The sequence below is a fragment of the Myotis lucifugus genome, unplaced genomic scaffold, assembly GCF_000147115.1.
Source record: "Myotis lucifugus unplaced genomic scaffold, Myoluc2.0 scaffold_189, whole genome shotgun sequence".
Lineage (NCBI taxonomy): Eukaryota > Metazoa > Chordata > Mammalia > Chiroptera > Vespertilionidae > Myotis > Myotis lucifugus.
In genome coordinates this window covers 1,532,295-1,556,340 of record NW_005871237.1, presented here as the reverse complement: position 1 = coordinate 1,556,340, position 24,046 = coordinate 1,532,295, and the positions used below count along the sequence as shown (strand labels likewise).

At 37.7% G+C, this 24,046-nt stretch overlaps 1 protein-coding gene across 1 annotated transcript in view; it reads right to left on the bottom strand.

The window, feature by feature from the left end:
• Window positions 1–6,317: 6,317 nt before the first annotated feature.
• The window catches only part of LEMD3 (LEM domain containing 3), an 81,365-nt gene continuing 63,636 nt past the window's right edge, over window positions 6,318–24,046 (bottom strand). Inside the window, exons 6-14 of the mRNA XM_023760661.1 lie at window positions 19,926–20,005; window positions 19,697–19,842; window positions 18,694–18,795; window positions 18,190–18,292; window positions 17,361–17,539; window positions 10,812–10,893; window positions 8,895–9,000; window positions 8,727–8,805; window positions 6,318–8,507 (exon numbers count right to left, since the gene is read on the bottom strand). Coding sequence (XP_023616429.1) covers window positions 8,344–8,507; window positions 8,727–8,805; window positions 8,895–9,000; window positions 10,812–10,893; window positions 17,361–17,539; window positions 18,190–18,292; window positions 18,694–18,795; window positions 19,697–19,842; window positions 19,926–20,005 — 1,041 coding nt within the window. The 3' untranslated portion in view covers window positions 6,318–8,343. The remainder of the gene's footprint in view (window positions 8,508–8,726; window positions 8,806–8,894; window positions 9,001–10,811; window positions 10,894–17,360; window positions 17,540–18,189; window positions 18,293–18,693; window positions 18,796–19,696; window positions 19,843–19,925; window positions 20,006–24,046) is intronic.

The window sequence follows — 24,046 nt, the reverse complement described above, 5'->3', positions numbered from 1 at the left end:
AGTCCAGGACCCCTTGGATTGGTCCACCTGTCGACTTAGGCCCACTCCCCGGGGGATCAGGCCTAAGCTTGCAGTCAGACATCCTTCTGGCAGCCAGGGAGCCCTCGGGGATGTCCGAGTAAAGGCTTAGGCCCCCAAGGATCAGGTCTAAACCGTTAGTTGGACATTCTTAGTGCTGCCATGGAGGTGGGAGAGGCTCCTACCACCACCACTGCACTGGCCAGCCATGAGCCAGCTTCTGGCTGAATGGCACTCCCCATATGGAAGTGCACCAACCACCAGGGGGCAGCTCCTGCATTGAGCGTCTGCCCCCCTGGTGGCCAGTGTGCATCACAGCAACTGGTCATTCTGCTGTTCAGTCAATGTGCATATTAGCCTTTTATTATTATTATATAGGATGTCCCTATTTCCCCCCTTTTGCCCCCTCTACCCAGCTCTTGCCCCCCATTTCTCTCTGGCCATCACCATACTGTTGTCTGTGTCCATGGGTTGTGCATATATTTTCTTTGGCTAATCCCTTCTTTAAATAAACTTCTTTAAATTTTTGTTTTCAGATAAGTGCTTATAACTGCACTATTATATATTTTCTATTATATCATTTAGAATTAAGATATCTTTTAACTGAACCCTTGTAAATTTTAGCACAATTTAATAAATTATGCTAGAAGCAATTAGGAGATTTTTCATGTAATGCAGATACATTTCAATTAATATTAATTTTAATTTTTTATTATTTTAATTTGAAATAATCTCATACATGTAAAAAAACCTATAAAATATTACAGCATATTATATGTACCCTTCACCCAATTTCTTAGGTGTTAATAATTTTAACATAACCATTATACAACTAACAAAATTTGGAATATATTTTTCTTATAATCTCTTTAATGTTACTTAATCCATTTACTTTGTTTTTGTTAATCTTCACCCAAGGATATTTTTCCATTGAATTTTAGAGAGAGTGAAGGGAAAGGGAGAGACACATTGATTGGTTGCCTCGTGCACATGCTCTTTTAGGAACTGGGGATCAAGGTAGCAACTAAGGTACATGCCCTTGACTGGAATCGAACCTGGGACCCTTCAGTCCAAGGGCTAATGCTCTATCCACTGAGCAAAACAGGCTGCAGCTTAATTCATTTACTTTTAATCTATATGTGTCTTTATATTTAAAGTGGGTTTTGTTTTTGATTCACCCTCATAATCTGTCTTTTAATTGGTGCATTTATGCCACTGACTTTCAGAGTGCTTACTGATAGAGTTACTACCATATCAGGCGGCTTCTGGGGCTTCTGGGGCAAGGCGGGGCTGGCTCCTGGGGGTTTCTGGGGCGGGGCTGCTTTGCCGCCCAGGACCCGCCAATGTTTGGTCCCTGGCGGCAAGGCGGGGCCGGCTCCTGGGGGAGGGCCTGCCCTGGACGGCGGCGTGCTGGCGGCTCGCGCTGTCCTGCCCTGCCTGCAGTATGGAAATTAGCCGCCATCTTTGTTGGCAGTTAATTTGCATATCACGCTGATTAGCCAATGGGAGGCGTAGCGAAGGTACGGTCAATTACCATGTTTATTATTAGATAGGATAATCATGACCTGGGATTTATCCTAGGAATGCAAGATTGCTTTGCATTTGAGAATCAATTCTCATTACCAACAGAATAAAGAGGGGGGAAATCACATGATCATTTAAATACACATAGAAAATGCATTTGACAAAATCTAACACTCCTTCATAAAAAAAATAACAAATGAGATATAGAAGAGAACTTCCTCAACATGATAAAGGAAAATAAGAGAATACTTTGAGATTAACGAAAATAAAAATTACAGTATGTTGTAACATACCCATAGTTAACATCATACTTAATAATGAAAGACTCAATGATTTCCCTCTAAGATTAAGAACATGACAAAGATCTCTTCTCTCACTACTTCCATTCAATATTGTACTGGAGGGCAATTAGGAGGGGAAAAAATATAGAAATAAGAAAAACTATTTCTATATGCAGATGACATGATCTTATATATAGGAAATTCCAAGAAAATCACTAAAACCTATTAGAACTAATAAGCTGATAAGGAGGCAGAACCCAATTCTATACAATTTGAAAATTCCACTTATAGTCCTATATAATGAAGCGGTAATATGCAAATTGACCACCACTCCAACACACAAGATGGCCGCCCCATGTGGACACAAGACGGCTGACAGGGGACGGCAGTTGTGGGCAATCAGGCCAGCAGGGGAGGGCAGCTGGGGGGGACCAGGCCTGCAGGGGAGGGCAGTTGAGGGATCAGGCCTGCAGGGGAGGGCAGTTGGGAGCAACCAGGCTGGCAGGGGAGTGGTTAGGGGGTGATCAGGCTGGCAGGCAGAAGCGGTTTGGGGCAATCAGGCAGGCGAGCGGTTGGGAGCCAGCAGTCCTGGATTGTGAGAGGGATGTCCGACTGCCCGTTTAGGCCCATCAAGATCGGGCCTAAACGGGCAGTCAGACATCCTTCAAGGGGTCCCAGATTGGAGAGGGTGCAGGTTGGGCTGAGGGACACCACCACACACGTGCACGAATCTCATGCACCGGGCCTCTAGTAGCATATAAAAGAACATACCTAGGAATACATTTAACAAATGAAATAGAGAATTTATATTCTGAAAACTACCAACATTGTTGAAATTAAAGACGATGTTAAATAAATGGAAATATATCATATTTTCATGCCTCAGAACACTTAATATTTTTAAAACGGCAATGCTTCTCATGTTGCATATTGATATACAGTTGAGAACAACCCCCATAAAATTCCAGCTGACTTCTTTGCAGTAACTGAAGTTAACCCTAAAATTTCACAGATTGCCCTGGCCGGTGTGGCTCACTTGGTCCAAATGTTGTCTAGTACATCAAAAGGTGGCAGATTTGATTCCGGTCAGGGCACATACCCAGGTTGTGGGATCAAGCCCCAGTCTGGGTGCATGCAGGAGACAGCGATCGATATTTCTCTCTCCCCCTTACTTTCTCTAAAAATAAAAAATATATATAATCATAAGTTTGGCTTTTATTCAATAGGAAATAAAGAGCCACTAAAATCTGAACATGTACACATTAGTAGCTTTTTTTAAATAGTAAAATGAAGTACTGCAACATTTAGAATTATAAAAGTGAGACTACCCTTTAAAGGTTGAAATTTTAAATTATCAACAAATCAAAGGAAAAATGAAGTTGCCCTGCACCGAGGGGGAAAAAAAGGTCTCCAGGCCTATAACACTTGACTAGTTTCAATAGCTCTATCACACAGCTTCAAACAAGTTTCTGGTTTTGGGGTGTATGGCAAAAAATTTACAAACAGTCCTATTTAATGACCAACTTTTGTATTTATTCCTTCTTTTGACAGTCACAGGTTTCTAGATCTACTCAACATCTCATTTTTCCACAAACCAGTAAAATTTCTAATTAGTATCAGAGAATCATAAGCAAGGCTAAAACATTATTTAAGGTAACAATTCTGGTTTTTGGAGAGGACAGATTCTCAGAGACTGTACCCTCTTGCCCTTCCTGTAACAATGTCTTACAATAAAAAAAAGTTAGAAGGTTTAGTTTGTTTAACTTCTGCAATTCTAGGAAATGTTATTTAAGCCCTCTGATTGACTCGGGCTCCCCAATCCAGTAATCCATAATTTAGGAAATGTCACCACCATTTAACCAGTTGCCCAAACCAGAAATGTGATCAGTATATTAAATTTCCACTTTAATTTCACCTCATTGAAAGGCCTTTTCAAATTCCACCTTCCTAATTTGTTTCAAATTTTTCTTAACACTTCACCCCATTCCTAACCCCCACCTAAGGGCCATACAGCTAAATAAGGCAGAATTGGGATTTGATTAAATTTCTGCCTCTATAGGGACTCTCTCTGGCTCACATAATGCACTTTCATGGTTTTTAACTCCCAAATTGTATCTCTAGCTCAGATCTTTCTCAAATATCTCAAAATTAGAAATCCAATCACCTGCTAGAAACATCCCCCTGAATATTCCATAGGCATCCCAATCTCAAAATATCCAAAAATTTATCAAAATCTTTCCCATCCAATTTACTTATCATCTATTCTCTGGTAGAAAACTGATCAATCTCTCTCTCAATACCCAACTACTCAGATCCTTTCTCTATTTTTCATTCCAACAAATCCTCACCTAAACTCACTTTAACAACCAATATCCAAACTTCATGTGATCCATGAAGCCTTTGATGATCTGATCATTGCTTACCTTTCCTGTCTTACTGTCTTGTACTCAGTCCTTCAATCATAAAAACTGCTTGTAGTTTATTAATGCACTAGGTTGCTTCTCATCAATCTACCTACTTCTTCATGTACTCTCTATGCCTAGATGGCTGCCTTTCCAATCTCAGGCGCACATGCAGGTCTCCACCCATGAAACAAAAAGTAAATCTAAGTACACTGATTCTACCGGTTTTAAAACCTAAGAATCAACACAAAGAGTCTATCTCCCAGTAAAGGTTCTTAGGTGTAGGATGCAGCATTTCTAGTCAAACATTCTACAGTGGAGCTCAAAGGCAGTAGTCATGCATGCCGGACCAAGAAAACAAGCATCCTGGATATTCAGTTTCTTTAAACCACAGCTTCTGGTTTCTAACTATTTTCAGTTCTTAAGTACCTGTTCTTGAGCATCTTTTCCAAAAGAATGGCTGCCAAAATTCTGCTTGATTTAGCATCCTCCTATGAGTCATCTGGAAGTGACTTGCCGAGATAAGTCTAGGAAGAAAGGGCGAAGAAGCCATGTAGGTGACCTACACTAAAGTGCTGTTACTAGGAGCAGGCAGGGAGACCACAAGGTCAATCTTATTAAAGGAAATGTTCTGGACACATAATACATCAAAACATTGTTCACTTGGAAATCACAACTGCCATCCATACAGTGAATACGAAACAAGGAAAGTATAACCAAGTCCAATATCAGGCTTCAGTTCACAAGATATTCAGGAACCCATAGACAAATGAGTGTGAAAATGGATTGTGTAATAACTCAGGTTTCATATATTAATTTTTATAAGCTCATCACAAGAATCAAAGCTCTCTTGAGAGCTCAAGGGAAAGAAGACTTATCAGTGTATTATACTAATTAAGAAGAGTTTAAAGTTCAACTAAATTAAAATATGGCTCAGCTATTACCTCATCTGCCCTGATGTCTTCTCCATTTATTAAGATTACTAGTGGCCCGGTGCACGGATTGGTGCACTTTGAGAGGAAATTAATTAGAAGGTGGCCAGCGGGGTGGGACTGGGCAAGATGGGCCGGCCACGCCCCTGGAGCCAACCTCCTGCGGTCCCTCCCCGGCCGGCCACACCTGGGGTTGTGCCATGGCTCGAAGGGCATCTGCGGAGTGAGCCGGGTCCCTCTGGCAGGTGGGGCCCCTTGGCCTGGCCTGCAGGGCCTGCGGGGATTGGGCCAAAACAGGCTCTCCGACATCCCCCAAGGGGTCCCAGAGTGCGAGAGTTGGTGTTGCTGAGCAACTCCTGAGTTGAATATCTGCCCCCTGGTGGTCAGTGTGCATCATACCTACCAGCCAGTTGGCCGGTTGTTTAGCCTTATATATATATAGATAGATTAGGTGCCTCTCTGTTCTCCCAGAATTTCTTCTGCTCTTTTCTCTCTCACTATATTTTCCACACTACACTATATTTTAACTTATCTGCCCAATGTTCTTCCTCTAGACCAGCGGTCACCAACCAGTGGTTCATGGACCACTGGTGGTCCATGAGGTCCGAAAGGTTGGCAACCGCTACTCTAGACTGTAACCATCTTGAGAAGTGGCTTTGTCTTTTCATATTTGCATCCCTAAGATATACAAACTGCTATATCTATCAACTTACTGAATGACCAAGTCTTCTTTTTACTCGATTAAACCATCAAAAAATCTAAACCATTGCTACTCAAAGCCCATTAACCATTTTTTTTTATGATGAGATAGGGAGTATGAACCAGAATATGTAAAAGAATGGCTTCTTTTTTTGAGTAAGTCTTGCTTTTTAAAAAATGTCTAGCTAAACTAAACTGTGTTTAGTAATGCAGCTGATTTACATTCTTGCCCCACTCTGATTCAAACACTTTTTAGAAAAAGACATTTCTCATAAAGAAAAGTAAAATGCTGAGGAATAGATGGTTAAAATTAACTCTAGGGTCTTTATCCATCTTTATAAAACACACATATATTTACAGATACCCAAAAAGATATAAAATAAAGGCACCTACTTTCACTGGTAGAAAAAATAAAGACACAGGGCACTTACGAAGTTTTTTAAAAGCCAACACGCATTAAAAAAACCTAATAAATTTTTAATTTTTTCCTTTTTTGTAACAGGACAAGTAACAGATTACATCAAACTTCAGAACTTCTCAAATATCTAGTTATTATACACATTCCCATCTGTCTTGCAGGGAGGGATCTTGGTCAGCTTAACAGTTTCAGGTAAAATAAGCTGCATAATAGTATATATTACAATAATAAGTGTACAATGTTTACATGAAATATGTTTTAGAAGCAAGATAAAGATGTATCTGCATCAAAACGCTACCTTTTAAAATGCCACAACTATTTTTACATTCACTCTTGCAACAGGTCACAAGATGGGGTCACTAAGCTCAGATAAATCACTATGATGCACATAAAATGGTTATTTTATATATTATATATATTTATATTTTCACACGTTAGCATCTGAGACATAAACTGAGAATTTAAAATTTATTCTCTTCAGATAACAAATCATTTTTATTCTTCATAAACATGGTGCCCACAAAAGCACATAGGTAAGGCACAATAGGGTTTTCTGTTACAGAACAGTGTGCATCATGTTTACTTAACCAGAAAACGTGCATTATCTGTGCAAGTGCATGCTGCAAACCCAACACATATACAATAAAAACCAAAAAGGAAACTGAGCTTTAAACAAAATAAAAATGGGTACAACCTTCAGCTGTTTCACATATTCATTTGGACTGACAATGATATATCAACAGGTTACTTAAAAAACAAAAAGGAAAAAAAAAAGCCAGTTGTGGACATTACAAGTAAACTTTGCTCCACAACTATTTTAATCTGAAATCAAAAACAGTAATAAAGTAACTTTACTGAAACAAAGTAAATATCGAGGCACAAAGCAATGGTCACTCGTGCATTTACTATATTGCAAACTTTTCATGACCCAAAACTGTAGATATAATTTTTCAGATACACATTTTGCTGAAACAATGTGCCCTGCTTTAAACTTGACATATAACAGGGGAGCTAATATTTTATTAAGTTATAAATAGATTGGGAAAATGACTTAATCCCAATGGTACTATATCGTAGCCCTAGCATTTATAATAAATACAGCTTTTCACAAAATACTTTTCCAATATCCGCCAATTGCTTCTTTATTGCTCACATAAATTTGAAACCATTACAACTGGTATCGAAACTTTCACACAAAATCATACTCAAGACATTTTTATATAAAACCTATAAAAGATATTTGAAACTTGTATCTAATACTTCCGGGGTTTTGGCTGTTTGATCTATGTGATAGTACAGCCATATGTATATATGTGTGTGTATATATACACATACACACATACATATATATATACATACACACATATATACATATACATATATATATATACACACTTTAGATTATGAATAAAATAGGAAGCTTATTTTACTGCTTTAATGCAGACATCCTCACAAAACAAGACTACTTTTGCCACCACCAGCAATTATACATATATACAAAAGCCAATTTAAGTACATGTACATCCAATTATACTTATATGTAACCACTAAATCCAAATTAGTTTTCCCATATTCCAGCTGTAGCAAATGAATCTCTTACAAGCAATAGAAACCTAAGGTTAAATTGGAAAATGAACAGTTTTACCACATTAGCCTGTAAGGATCTATACGGGTTACTGTATACAAGAAGTCACAACATTAGTTCACAGGAAATTATGGAAATACAAGTCTCTTTACCATGCTTTTGTGTGATTATCAAAACACTTTTTGGTGCAAAAATACCACCACCACATCTGAAAATATGTAATAAAGTCAATGTTCCTCATGCAAAACTTTAAATGCATTGGCTTAAATGAGCTCCAAAAAACTGAATGAAACAATTATTTACCTACTCAGCATTGCTGCCTCATTGCTAAGTCCCTTTGGAACCTTAAGATTTCTGGAACGTTCAAATAGAGCTGTATTCAATAAAAATATTACATACAAAAAGCATTTAAAAAGGAAGACAAGAAACCAAACTGGAATTTTTCTATTGTAAATAACAGTTCTAGGAGTGGAAGAAAGTCTTTTCAGGAACCTCCTTGAGAATTGGCTAAGCCAGTCCGCAGACGAAGATGAGACATAGAGTTCATATGTTTATTTGATGGCTTCAAGGGAGTGTTGCAAGTAAGAGCGTGGGGAAAGCGATGGTGATATCTATCTAGTCGTAAATATTTTACTGTAACCAATTTCCCTGTTGTAAGATAAAAATAGTATTTTAGATCTGTAAAAATGTGCTTAACGATTTATAAAAAAACTGTGGTAAAAAACATAAACAAAACACAAGTTAACATAATCTAAAATTATTACTGTAAAAATGCTCTTAAAATTCTTTAATTTAAAATCTAGTATACTTTAAATAGTAAGCCATAATTTATCTCTTCAAAATGTTTATAATACTCAAATTTCTTACCATCAAACCAAGAGCCATGCAATGCCTTAAAAGCTTTCCCAGCATATTCTGGAGACAGACATTTAACATATACACAACCCTGCGATATTAAAAAAAGAGAGAAAGAATAATCTTAGTTTAATAGCAACAAATTCAAAATGTAGAATTCAATAGTAAAAGTTACTTTACCTCACGTGAATTTTTGTCTACTGCAATATGAACAATGCCATCATTATCACTGCATTTTTCTAAAATTGCTTCTTGAATTGCCAAATGCCACTGATCCCCTATTTCCCTAAAAATTAATGAAAACAAAAATCAACACCCATATTCATACTCAGTAAGAAGTCTTTTGTCTCTTAAAACATATATCCTACTAGAATGGGGATAGTTTAAAAAGGTAGTAGTAAATAAATGCTTGATACTAGTAGGTAGATTAAAATACATGTATGTATGTATGTATGTATGTATGTATGTATATATATTAGCTTTCAGAAGCTCAGCTCTTTTCTCACTTTCCAGTGTAAGAACGCAGAGCTGGGACAAGGAAGGATTAGTCCACCATAGAAGAACAAATGTGCTGTCATTTTTATGTTTAAAATCCTATGTAGCTATAGTCATTTCTTTTTTCTTTCTACACGTTAATAATCATTTTAATGAGTTGGGGTAGACTGGTAAACGTTGGATATTATTTTTTTAATAATATTGTCAAATTCCTAAACTTAAGCAAAATTTTTAGTAAATACAGTAAGTCCTCACTTAACATTGTCAATAGGTTCTGCGACTTTTAAGTGAAATGATGTATGACAACCAATTTTAACAGAGGCTGATTAATATAAATACGAGTTACATTCCTACACTTCTCATCAATGTTATAATAAAATGGCATTAAACAAATTGAACAAAAAAGTGTTATTCAAGGACCTGCTGTAATGTATTCTGAGCTTCTCTTCTCCAAAATAATTAGAGTCATACAAGCAAAAATAGTCACCTCAATATTAAGAGAGCTTTACGATATCCTGCTGCAGCAATGTAAATTAAGATATAGATTGTGAGGCAGAGGGGAAGGCGGCTACACTTTAAATTGTAATCTTCATCTTAAGTAATCACTGGACTGGCAGTGATTTTCTAACTGTTAAGGTATGAGGTAAGATTCCCAACAGGATTACCACCTTGTTAATTATTTCTATCTCTGCAAAATAGAGGCTGTGTATATACTGACAGTGCTTCCCCATATTTCTGATTTTGCTGTCACTTATTTAGAATTTCATCATATCAACTATTTCTTTTCTTTTTTTTATCCTCACCTGAGGATATGTTTCTGATTTTTAGAGAGAGAGAAGGGCCTCCCATACTTGCCCCAACTGGGGATCAAATCTGCAACCTAGGTATGTTCCCTGACCAGAAATCAAACCTGAAACATTTTGGTGTACAGGATGACACTCCACCAACTGAGTCACCTGGCCAGGGCTCAACTATTTCATGCAATAAATGAGTTATTAAATGTAACTTATAAGTATTTTATATGTAATTAATTTCCACTGTGAAGATTAAAACAAAAAAAATAGAATGTCGTATCATTGAACAGATAAGCAGTTGCCTCCAGGAAGATTATTATAGAAATGTTTCTCAACTATTAAATGGACAGAAAAGTTTTTCAAATATTACATGGATAAAAAGGGTTGTGGAAAGGAAGGTATGTAACATCTTTGTAGAGAATTTTTACAAGATTAGAAATTTAAAAATAGCAGATATTTTTATCTCTATTGCCCATTGAGGCAAACAACATAGGCATACATGACTTATGCATTTAATAAAGAGTACTGTCTGTATGGTGTGTGTCATTAATTTGACTCAAGCATTTATATGCTATGTGGGTAAGATTTATAAAAGTTTTACAAATCATTATACATCTGGGTCTTTTAGCCAAACCTTTGGTTGCAATATAACAAAAAGAGAAGAGAAAAATATAACATTTCTGTAGTTAGAAATTAAGAAGGAAAAGAGATTTTTCAATTACAGCCACAGCATTTTTAAGAATACCACTGATTTTTCAGCCAAGTATTCCAAATAAAAATTACACATACCCCTGGTCATAATACTTACATAACTGGATCAAACATATTTCGAATCTTGAGACACGGCGTCAAACTATTTGGTGGTGAATTTCTTCTATCTAAATGAAATGCTACAAAAAACAAGTTAGTTTTATTATTTGCCATTATTCCAATTTATTGAAAAAGTATTCAATCATTTAATTCATTCAAAAATATTCACTGTGTATTTTTACTACAAGGCAGACCCCTGGATGTTAAGGTGAATAAGACAATAATTGCTCTCACAGAATTTAGTTTAGTGGGGGAGACATTAAAAATAGTGTACTGTGGCTAGACTGAGGACAAGAAAAGATAAACCTGAAGAGAGAGATGTTAGATTTTTCAGGACTATGTAGGTCACAAAGTATTTTAGGGATTACCATAAGTGCAACAGAAAGCCACTCAAACATTCTCAGAAGAGGAATGAATATGATGAGATCTGTCTTTTAAAGTTACAAATTTTAAAAATAGACAGCCATATGGAGAATCACTTAGGTGGAAGCAAAAATGAACATAAGAGGACCAGTTAGAAGGTTATTATAACCCAGACAGCATGAATCAATGGTTGAGCGTCAACCTATGAATCAGGAGGTCACAGTTCAATTCCCGGTCAGGGCATATGGCCAGGATGTAGGATCTATCCCCAGTGTGGGGCGTTCAGGAGGCAGCCGATCAATGATTCTCTCTCATCATTGATGTTTTTATCTCTCTCTCCCTCTCCCTTCCTCTGAAATCAGTAAAAATATATTTTTAAAAAAGGTTATTATAGTTGTCTAAGAGTGAAATTATAGTAATGTGGATAAGAAAGGAAAGTAATGCAGATGTAAATAAGTGGATAGAATCAGAACCTATTTGAGTAGATCTGATGTAACTCATTTAAAAACTGCAAATGGAGGATAAGACAGAGATTATGGGTGACTCCTTAGTTGTAAGGAAAGGTGTGATTAATCAGAAAGGAACACCAAAGGAGAGGTCAGTTTGGAGAGAGAAGATACTGAGCTCGTGCACCTGTTGAATTTGTGGTGCCCATCTCCTATTAGAGAAGGTAAATATATAGCTAAGTATAAGAATCTGAAAACTAAAACAGAATACTAAGTTCAAAATATAAATTTGGAAGTTATCAACATATATGATAAATGAAGTCACAGCAAGAGAGCAGCAAGGGCAGTGGTTCTCAACCGGTGGGTCGCGACCCCTTTGGTGGTCGAACGACACTTTCACAGGGGTCGCCTAAGACCATCTGCATATTAGATACTTGAGGCCTGGTGCACAAAAATTTGTGCACTCGGGGAGGCGGGGGTCCCTCAGCCCGGCCTGTGCCCTCTCGCAGTCTGGGACCCCTCGGGGGAATGACCACCTGCTGGCTTAGGCTTGCTCCCCAGGGGATTGGGCCTAAAATGGCAATCAGACATCACTCTGGCAGCCCGGCAGCCCTCGAGGGATGTCCACTTGCCAGCGGGGAGCAGACCTAAGCTGCAGTCGGACATCCTTAGCGCTGCTGAGGCAGGAGAGGCTCCCACCACCACCGCTGTACTGGCAGCCATCAGCCTGGCTTGTGGCAGAGCAGAGCTCCCCCATGTGAGAGCGCACTGACCACCAGAGGGCAGCTCCTGCATTGAGCATCTCCCCCCTGGTGGTCAGTGTGTGTCATAGTGACCAGTCATTCCCAGTCTTTCTGCTGTTAGGGTCAGTTTGCATATTACCCTTTTACTATATAGGATAGAGGCTTGGTGCACGGATGGGGGCTGGCTGGTTTGCCTTGAAGGGTGTCCCGGATCAGGGTGGGGGTCCTGCTTGGGTGCCTGGCCAACCTGGATGAGGGGCTGATGGCTGTTTGCAGCTGGTCACACCCCCTTCAGGGTGGGGGTCCCCACTGGGGTGCCTGGCCAGCCTGGATGAGGGGATGATGGCTGTTTTCAGGCTGGCCACACCCCCTTTAGGGTGGGGGTACCCACTGGGGTGCCTGGACAGTCTGGGTGAGGGGCTGAGGGCCGTTTTCAGGCTGGCCAGCGACTGAAGCTCCCAGACTCTCCTTTTTTTCTTTTTATTCTGGGATTTATTTACCTTCTACAATTGAAACACTGTTGCCGTCACTGGCGCTCCCAGCTCTGAGGCTGCGGCCGGCTGAAAGTAGGTATCTGGGGTTTGTTTAGCTTCTATAATTGAAACATTGTTGCTTTCGGGCTCAGAGCCGGGTCACGAGAGGCGGGGAACCTTGGCTTCCTCCATCACTGGAGCAAGCAAGCCTCCTGCTCACTTCAGCTGTGTGGCTGCCGACCGCCATCTTTGTTGGCAGTTAATTTGCATATCTTGCTCATTAGCCCATGGGAAGCGTAGCGGAGGTACGGTTAATTACCCTTTTTGTCTTTTATTAGATAGGATTTACATTACAATTCATAACAGTAGCAACATTACAGTTATGAAGTAGCAACGAAAATAATTTTATTGTTGGGCCAGAAGGTTGAGAACCACTGCGCTAGGGAGACAGGTAGAATGAGATAAGAAGATGGCCTTCAGAAACTTAACACCTAGAGGTAGAAATAGAAAAAAAGACTGAAGAAATTGTCAGAGGTAGGAAGAAACCAGAAGAAAATGGCATCCCCAAAGCCAAAAGAAGAAAAGTTTCTAGGCAGGCTCAATTGCTAACAGTTCTAAGTAAATTAAAGTTCTAAGAACAAAAAAATCCATTGGATTTACCAATTCGGAAGTTTGAGAGCTGTTTCCTTAGAATGAAGGGGATGTAAAACAGACGGGAGTCAGCTGTAGAATAACTGAGAGGTGAAAAAGTAAAGACTATGAGTAAAGTGTTTAACGCTATTTGGCCGTAAATAGGTAATAGCTATTTGACAGTGTAGAGTCCAACACTGTGTTATAGATGAGAGAGACTACAGCATGTTTAAATGGTGATGAAAAGATCCTGTAGATGCAGGAATGTAAAACAGTAAGGGAAGATACTTGAGAAGACCCCAGATCAAGAAAGTCTGTGAACTTCTAGTACCATAACAGTGTACAGGTTCTGTTCTTAGATGATCTTTTAATTGCAGGCAATCTGACTTCCTTGAAATTCCAATATTGGCCTGGGCCATAAGGGGATGAACCAGAGGAAAAAAACACTCATACCACCTTATGCTAGATTAGACACAAATTTCCACTAGTCAGAAAGTAGTCCCAAAGATGAAATTGATTTTTAAAATAAATGCTTTGTCTCACTAACTGAACTGTAATCACTTCCTGAGCAAAGTAAAGATATAGTAGTTACTCAATGCTACATTTTAAATACCTCAGGAACTACCTTTGGATCCTTCAAATAAAGGCTGTTAATTCCAAACACTAAATCTGTCAGAGCATAAATAGTTCTCTGGCTCCCCAGCAGGTACTGTTTGATTTTAAACTGGTGCTTTAAAATACTTTTAGAAATACTAATATCATATAATCATCTAATTTATAAACAACTACCTTTTAGAAATTGAACTAAAAATTCAATAAGGTCAATTATTTAAAAATACTATTAAATAACAATAGCTTGTAGTGGCAGTGAATTCATATGACTACTATAATTAACAACCCTTCAGCCATGTATCTTTACAATTAAATCATAGCATTTATAAGGGGAGAAACATTAAGCTTGTTAATAAAACTATCTTTTTACATAAACTACCAAAACCCCTCAGTATACAGCCAGATTTATACAGCATAACATCTGTTAAGATACATTTAATGAAAGCAAAACTTATTTTATGTATTAATATTTTTAAAAAGCTATATCAGAGTCACTTAGTTATATTTAGATAGACTATACATTTAATGGCATAAAATTAATACTAAAACTAAATTCTCTATTAGAGCTACATGAGGCAAAAGATATGCAAGATAACTCAGTACTTGGCATGTTTAATACACCAAAACTTTGATGAAACATTAATATAAGAAGTACTAGGGCCCTGGCTGGTGTGGCTCAGTTGGTTGAGTGTCATCCCATGCACCAAAAGGTCACTGGTTTGATTCCTGGTCAGGGCACATACCCGAGTTGGGGGTTCAGTCCCCAGTAGGGGGGAGGTTGCAAGAGGCAGCCAATCAATGTGTCTATCTCTCTATCTACCTTCCTCTCTAAAATCAATAAAAACATTTTTTAATTAAAAAGTAGAACACTTTAAAAATTATATCAATTCATGTTATTGTATTACATGAATTATAGTATTACCACTACTATAACTGACGAGGTTGTATTTTATCACATTTGAACAGTCTTTTCCTAAAGAAAATGACAAAGTAAAAATAACAGTCTGAAGTTTTAAATCTTAGAGTTTATAGAGCATCCAATTTAACACACTTAAAGTAAATCATCTATATAATAAAGAGCCAGGGTCTTAATGACTGAAGGCTCGATCAGACCGGAAGCTGTGGGCACCCTGACCCAGCACTGACTGCCTAGCGGCTGTGGATCAGGCCCAGAGAGAGGCCTGCAGAGAGAGGGGCAGGGTCTGATCCATAGCCTCTGTGGCAGCCGTTGATCAGAACTTGCCTCTCTTTCTCTCCAGGCCTGGCCAACAGCCACGCCTCCATTTCTCTCCAGGCCTCCACAGGGGCTGCTGATCAGCCTCACCTTTCTGATCAGGCCCGGTTGAGAGGCCCAGAGACGTTGACTAGCACAGAAACTGACCAATCAGAACCAAATCTGGGAGAATGTAAGGAGTCAATGGCTGCCTAGGAGGTGGAGCTTTTGGCGCTGACTGGCATAGAAACTGACCAATCAGAACCCAAACTGGCCGGCAGAGGAGGGCAGTTGGGGGCAAGATCAGGCCTGCAGGGAAGGACAGTTAGGAGTGAGATCAGGCCGGCAGGGGAGGGCAGTTAGGGACAATTAGGCAGGCAGGCAGAGGCAGTTAGGGGTGATCAGGCAGGCAGAGGGGTTAGGGGCAATCAGGCAGGCGAGTGGTTAGGAACCAGCGGTCCCAGCTTGTGAGAGGGGTGTCCGACCTCCGGTTGAGGCCCAATACCTGGGTGGTTGGACATCCCCCAAGGGGTCCCCGAATGGAGTGGGTGCAGGCTGAGCTGAGGGAACCACCCCCTCCATGCACAAATACCATGCACCATGCCTCTAGTACTACTATAAATATGGAAGAACAATATGGATTATTATTTGGGCAAGAAACTGTCTTTAGATTTGTCTTGAAAATCTCACCTTTAAAAAACAAGACAAACTATAACATTTTTACAAAAATTCCTATGAACAAAATAATGGCCTTTTCTAGAACCTCAAAGGCATACATGAGTACTAATTGCTAGCTCTATGAAGAAATCAGGCTAAGACTCCACACCTTTATAACCAGGCATTAAGGTAATCAGGTCTGACTGGCTTTGAATTGTTTCCACTGTCAAAGGGCCCTTTTGCATGCACCCTTTAAAACAAATAGTTTAGCCCTTGCTGGTTTGGCTCAGTGGATAGAGCATCAGTCTATGGATTGAAGCGTCCTGGGTTCGATTCTAGTCAAGGACACATGCCCAGGTTGTGGGCTTGGTTCCCAGTAGGGGGCATGAAGGAGGCAGCCAATCAATGATTCTCTCTCATCATTGATGTTTCTCTCTCTCTCTTCCTCTCCCTTCCTCTCTGAAATCAATAAAAATATATTTTAAGAAAGCAAAACAAAACAAAAAACCCCAAATAGTTTATTCTTTAGTGCCATCTTTGGCAAAGTCAAAGCTTCATATTTATGCCATGATTATATTAAGCTTATTATTCAATCTCTTTAACAGTGAAAATTAGAAAAAATGGGATCTTATTGTAATTTCAAAATAATTTACTGATCTTTCCCATAAAAGCTATGCTTAGCAAACATTGATAAATGTGCTTTTATCCAACAAGGTTAAAAGAAACTCAACTCACTACTAGTCCTGAAATGCAAATTAAACTAACCATAAGATATAATTTTTCCACTAACCATTAAGTTACAAAAAATTCAAGTGAGGTAACAGCTATCACTAGTAGAGGTTTGGTTATATAAGACAACCAATCACCAAACCCTCCTATATACTTACATATACACGCTTTTGTAGCTATGCAAGCATTAAAAAAAATATATAGAGAGAGATGCTCAGAAAAGCTACTTAGCATGGGGGATATGCAGGCAAGTAAAAATTGGAAAAAGGAGCAATTAAAAACTTATGATTCCATTTAATATGTCTTATATATATACAGCATTATATATGTAAAACATATATACATATATAAAGCATATGTGTCTTATCTGCATAAAAAATTAGAGGAAAATGCAATTAAATCTTTAATAACTAAGTAACTTTGTTAAGTGAAAAAGGAAAAAAATTAATGTGTATAGTATTCTATTACAGAAAAGACAAATCATTTAAGTTTTTAAAAGCCAGGAGAAAGTGGAAGGACATATATGGAGCTAACACTAATTCCTTCTATGGGATGAAACTGGAAAGGGAGCTTTGCTTTCATACCTTGCTCAATTGTACTATTTTAAATAACATAAGACTTGTAATTGAAAATAACAAGACAAATTTATGCTTGTATTTTTTGTTGTTTAAAAATACATACCTTGACCTTGCCATACTTTTGAAGGTATTACTAATATCTTGTCACAGGATGCAGAAGGCTGGATCCACCGCCAAACTAGAAAATCTGCACCACCTATTCTTCGTGTTTCTGTACGAACTCTAGACTCGTTAGCAGCAAGGAAGTCAACGGCTCTATCCCAGATTTTCTTCATTCTTTTCCTATTATAGCAACAAAATGATTATCATCTTGGCTTATCATTTTTTTCAAATATTAATAACTGCAGGTAGTGTTATTGTTAATTCTGGCTGTTCTTAAGGAGTTTTTCAAAAAACATTTAGATGCCTGAACTTCACTCACCTCAGATTTACTGAATTTCAAACTCTAGAGGTAGACTATAAGCATCAGTATGTTTTCCTCCCTAAAATTTCCACTCGACCTTAATGTGTTACAAGGGTTAAGAAAGCTGCTTTAGCATATGGCATCATAATTATTTTCAAGAAGTTATTGGTTCTCTTATTTTAAAAGCTTTGTTAACAAGATTAAGTATTTAAAAATATAACTAATAAAACTTCACTGGCTACTATCTCTGTTTCTTTATCAAGATGAAAGTAAAGGAAATAAGGTAGAAATTGACAAAAAAAAATCAGATGTAACAAAATGAGAATGATTTAGAAATCTGTCTATTTTGCCACTCAAAGTCAGGAAGGTAACAGAAGAGAACTTAGAAAGAAGAGTTTCAAGTACAAAAATAAAGCCTGCACAGTAAAACAGGTTTAGTTGAGAAGGGTCACAACTCGCAATAATTTTTCACAACTACAGAAAACACCAACATTCTTATTTACTTTAACTCATAATGCTTTGAACACACCTGTCATGAGGCAGTATTAAGGAATCTCGAACATGTGGAATAGGCATGAAAGGTTGTAAATCTTTGTTTTCCTGGCAAGCTTCATTATGACTTCGTAAAACATCTGAAAATAAATCAACACATTTACAAATGAATCAATCACTGATTATCATGTTATAGTTTATCACGTAATGACTATTCTAGAAATAGTTTAGATTTTTTTATTTGTACTTTTTGTTAATCCTCACCTGAGGATATTTTTCCATTGCTTTTCAGAGAGTGGAAGGAAGGGAGGGAGGGGGAAGGGGAGAGAAGGGGGGAGGGGGAGAGAGAAAGAGAGAAATCGATGTAAGAGAGACACATGAACTGGTTGCTTCCTGCACATGCCCCAATAGGGGGTGGGGAGGGAGCAAACACACAACCCAATGCCCTTGACCGGGAATCAAACCCGAAACCCTTCGGTGCCCGAGCCAATGCTCTAACCACTGGCCATGGCAACAGTTTAGATTTCTAAAAATACTATACCTATAATCTTTATCACCATATCATACATCTGTCTTGTTTCCTCTTCCTCTTTTGTCCAGCGATATTTCATGTAACGCAGAACAACACAAACCATCACTACACCTGCAATATTCATATATTTTGCATTTTAAAAATTTGTGGTCAATGGCATTCAATAACATTCATTGCGAAAAACAAGAAAAGAAAACTCATGACAGTTTCTACAGTGATTATTTTAACTGCCATAATGGGATAATGGAATGTGCCTTCAAGAGAGTGGGTTGAATTAGCTACATAATTAAAATTATATAGAAAATTTTAATATTAAACATAATTCAGAGTTTAACTTAATCTCACTTCTTTTGTTATGTTGACAACTGAACTTTTCTTTTTAATTTTTACGTTTTTTTAATGTTTTAAAAATTTGTTAATAAGTGCAACATTTAAATTCTAGCTATTAATTTTTTGAAAACAAAATAAAAACTGTTTCACACACTTTTTTCCTTTGCAGCGTTAAGCTACTAGAAAAGTGAGCCTATTGGGATTAAACATACTATACCTTACATTTTAGGTAAATTAACTTATTCTTGAGGGACTTGGACAGAAAAATAATCTCATAAATTCCTATTTTCAATCAAAATACTCATAAAATCTAGGAACCTAAATGAAAATTTTAATTCAGGTAATATTTTTAAAATAAAAAATAATTTTAATAAACATATATACCTTGCCATATTTATAATATTTTACTTAAAATATTTATATTTTATTTTTAAAAACTAACCTTAATTTTTATATTTTCCATTTCTATTTTAAAGTAGATTTCCATCTATGCACTTATATCTGAGTACTGTTTTCTAAACTGATGCTGACATTATTTTTAAAAACTTCAATATTATTATATCTTAGAGGAGTTTTGGATGTGATTTATAATGAAATAAATTATCAATCCTAGCATTTGGTGAAATACAGACACAAAAATTATAAAATACAATGTATCTTCTTTGTCATCCTAACAACTTACCTAAACATAACAACAATAACCTGTGGGTGACAGTAATAAAAGCGCGCCGAAAACGACACCAAAAAGACATTAGTGGTCTTGTGGATTGTAAAAACTGCACATCAGTTACATTTGTCAATTGTTCATCAGGGCCATAGCCGACACACCTATTTAAAAATAAAGGGAGAATTTAGAAGCAAAATCACTTCTTATACTACAAAATGATCAAAGTAGAAATTAAGTCCTTTACCTTATTCCAACATCTTTTCCATTTTCAAAAATCCACTGTAATGACATGTTAAACATATCTTCATATTCAGGACCTAAATTCTAATAAGAAAAATAGAGAACAAAACTAATTATTCTTAATAATTCACATTCATTTGACTCTTATAATTACCATACTTTGCATAACACTTTAAACTATACTGCATAACAAAAAAGTATTATTCATTAAAGAAAAGTAAAAGGAAAAAAATTACCATTTCCCCACCACTCTAAGATAATCATGGTTAATATTTTGCTACATTCTTTTTGTTTTGTTTTTTACATTTATAAATGTGTTTTTTAATAATTTTTTTAAAGTATCATCAAAGAGTGAATTAGCAATTTTTAAAAATGGAACACTATTTTTAGATGGACAAATAACAAAAAATTCAGATGTGGCTATTTCATGGACATTTTTTCAACAAGTGAATAAAGTAAGGATGTCAGACTCAAGAAAAACAACTGACCATATATTACTAATGATAAAATTCAAACTTTCAAGTGATAAGTAGAATTTTTAAAAACTTGTATTCATAACTATGAGCTTGACAGCTTCACAATAACTTGAAAACCCCTTGCAATGAGACTGGTGTGATATTAATGAATATGACTTTTGGTTATGACATAATAAAATGTGTCAACATTTGGAAGACCTACATAACCAGTAAACCAATATCTTCCAAATGATGGCTGCATAAGTTACAAAATCTTGCACAGGTAAAAAATTCATCCTAGTGCAAAACAGACCAATGGATTTTAAAGGCTGAGTATGAAAAAGTTTAGACATGGTTTCAAATTCCACATTGCAACTAATCTTTAAGAAACTACTACTTGTAGAATTTTAATGTGGTATCAAAGAATAACTACAATTATCTGAGTATTAAAATACTTTTCCCTGAAATAAGTCAGTCAAAGAAAGATAAGTATCATATGATCTCACTCATATGTGGAATCTAATGAACCAAATCAACTGTTGCTCAAAAATAGACCCAGTGTCATATTGTTGAACCTGGTAGGGAAGGCGAGGGAGGGTGGGTGGGAAGAGATCAACCAATGAGTTTGTATGCATATAGGCATAACCTGTGGACACAGACAATGGGGTGCTGAGGGCCTGGGGGGAGGAGGGAGGAGGATGGGAGCGGGCTGGAAGAGGTTAATGGGGGGAAAAGGAGGACCTATGTAATATTTTCAACAATAAAGATTTTTAAATAATACTTTTCCCTGTTTTGACTACATTATCTGTATAAGACTAAATTTTTTTATGTATTTCAACCAAAACACAACATAACAGATCAGAAGCAGATATGAGAAACCAGTTGCCTTTTCTTAGGCTACACATTAAAGAAATTTGCAAAAGGGAGTCAAGATGGAGGCTGGCAGGACGGTAATGAGGGACAGAGTGAGAGTGAGTGAGGGAGTGAAAGGGGAGTATGTGGATGTGGGTGTGTGTGTGTGTGTGTGTGTGTGTGTGTGTGTGTGTGTGACAGTTAGATCCTGCAGGAGTCTCAGGGGTTGGCAGACCAGACTCTACTAGATAGGGAGCCCCTGCTATGGCTGCAAGCACTCCCAGGGCTGCTGGCTCTAGCTCAGAAAACACGCCATCTTGAAGGGGAGAGCTGCTATGACTAGGAGCCCAGCATCACCACCACCCAGACTAAGTTCAGACACCATCCCGGACACTACAGCCACTCCGGCCAAAGAACTGCTACCTCATCTGCAGACCCATAGACACTGGGACCCCAGCCTCCCTGGCCGCAGGCTCCTGTGAGCCCTGAGTGCACTCCCCTCCCGCTTCAGCCACCCCGTGCAGTGACTAGGCACCCTGGCACTCTGGTGAGAGCAAAAATGGGGAGACAAAGAAACAAGCCCCAAGGGGGGGGGGGGGGGAAGGAATGGCCAGAAAAGGAACTGAATGAAACAGAGACATTCAATATGTCAGAAAAAGAATTCCAAATAAGGGTCATACAGTTCCTAAACCGGCTGGATGAGAAGTTCAACAACTTATGCAAGAATCAAGAGGAAATAAAAAATGATATAGCTACAATAAAAAACACAATGGAAGGTTTCAACAATAGACTAGAAGGAGAGGAGGACCAAATTAGTGAGTTAGAAGACAGGGCAGTATAACACACCCAATCTGAACAGCAACTGGAGAAAAAAATTAGAAAGCAGGAGGAGAGCTAAGGGAGACTTGGGACAACATGAAACAAAGCAACATATATATAATAGGGGTGCCAGAAGAACAAGAAGAGGAATGAATAGAAAACCTATTTGAAGAAATAATGACAAAAAACTTCCCTGATTTGGAGAAGAAAGAAGTCACAGAAGCACAGGGAGTCCCAAACAAGATGAAGCAAAAAAGACCCACACCAAGACAATTTGATAATTACAAAGGCAAACGTTAATGACAAAGAGAGAATCTTAAATGCTGCAAGAGAGAAACAGAGAGGTACCTACAAGGGATCTCCCATTAGATTGTCTAATGATTTCTCAACAGAAACACATCAGGCCGGAAAGGAATGGAAGGAAGTATACAAAGTGATGCAAAGCAAAGGGACTCAATCCAGTAATACTCTATCCAGCAAGGCTAGCATGCAAAATTGAAGTGGAAATCAGGAGCTTCAAAGACCAAAAACGGCTAAGGGAGTTTATCACTATCAAGCCAGCAATGCAAGAAGTTTTAAAGGGACTATTGTAAAAAGAACAAATAAAAAGGGAAGAAAGAACACAGGCCTAAAAAATAAAAATGGCTATAAAGAAGTACCTATCGCCCTAACCGGTTTGGCTCAGTAGATAGAGCGTCTGCCTGCGGATTGAAGGGTCCTGGGTTCGATTCCGGTCAAGGGCATGTACCTTGGTTGCGGGCACATCCCCAGGAGAGGGTATACAAGAGGCAGCTTATCAATGTTTCTTTCTCATCGATGTTTCTAACTCTCTATCCCTCTCCCTTCCTCTCTGTAAAAAAATCAATAAAATATATTTTTAAAAAAAGGAAGTACCTATCAATAATAACCTTAAACCTAAATGGATTAAATGCTCCAATCAAAAGACATCGAGTGCCTGAATGAATAAGAAAACATGACCCATATATATGTTGTCTACAAGAGACCCACCTCAGGACAAGGGACTCATATAGACTGATAGTGAAGAGATGGAAAAATATTTTTTCAGGCAAACGGAAATGAAAAAAAAAAGCTGGGGTAGCAATACTTATATCTAACAAAGTGAAGGCCATAATAAGAGATGAAAAAGGCCACTTCATAATACTAAAGGGATTGATACAACAAGAGGATATAACTCTGGTAAATATATATGCACCCAATGCAGGACCACCCAAAAACATAAAAAAACTTCTGGAAGATATCAAGGGAGAGATCAACAGCAATACAATCATATTAGGAGACTTTAATACCCCACTGACATCATTGAGTAAATCCTCTAGACAAAAAATCAACAAAGAAACAGCAATCCTAAATGACTCACTAGATTAGATGGACTTAATTGACATATTCAGAACATTTCACCCCAAAGCTACAGAATATACATTCTTCTCAAGTGCACACGAGATATTTTGAAAGACAGACCACATATTGGGACACAGGGAAAGTCTCTTCAAATTAAAGAAGACAGAAATCATATCAAGCATCTTCTCAGAGCAGAATGGCATCAAATTAGAAATCAACTACAATAAAAACAATGAAAAAAATCAAACACTTGGAGGCTAAATAGCATGCTATTAAACAATGACTGGGTTACCAGAGAGATCAAAAGCATCCTGGAAACAAATGACAATGAAATACAAGAATCCAAAATCTATGGGACACAGTGAAAGCAGTCCTGAGAGGGGAGTTCATAGCTCTACAGGCCTACCTCAAAAAACAAGAAAAATGGTACTTAAATTATCTAACCCAACAACTTAAAAATTAGAAAGAGAGAAACAAGAAACGCCCAGAGTAAGCAGAAGGGAGGAAATAATAAAGATCAGAGCAGAAATAAACTACATAAAACAACAACAACAACAAAAATCAATAAAACCAAGAGCTGGTTCTTTGAAAGGATAAACAAGATGGATGAACCTCTAGCCAGGCTCACCAAGAAGCAAAA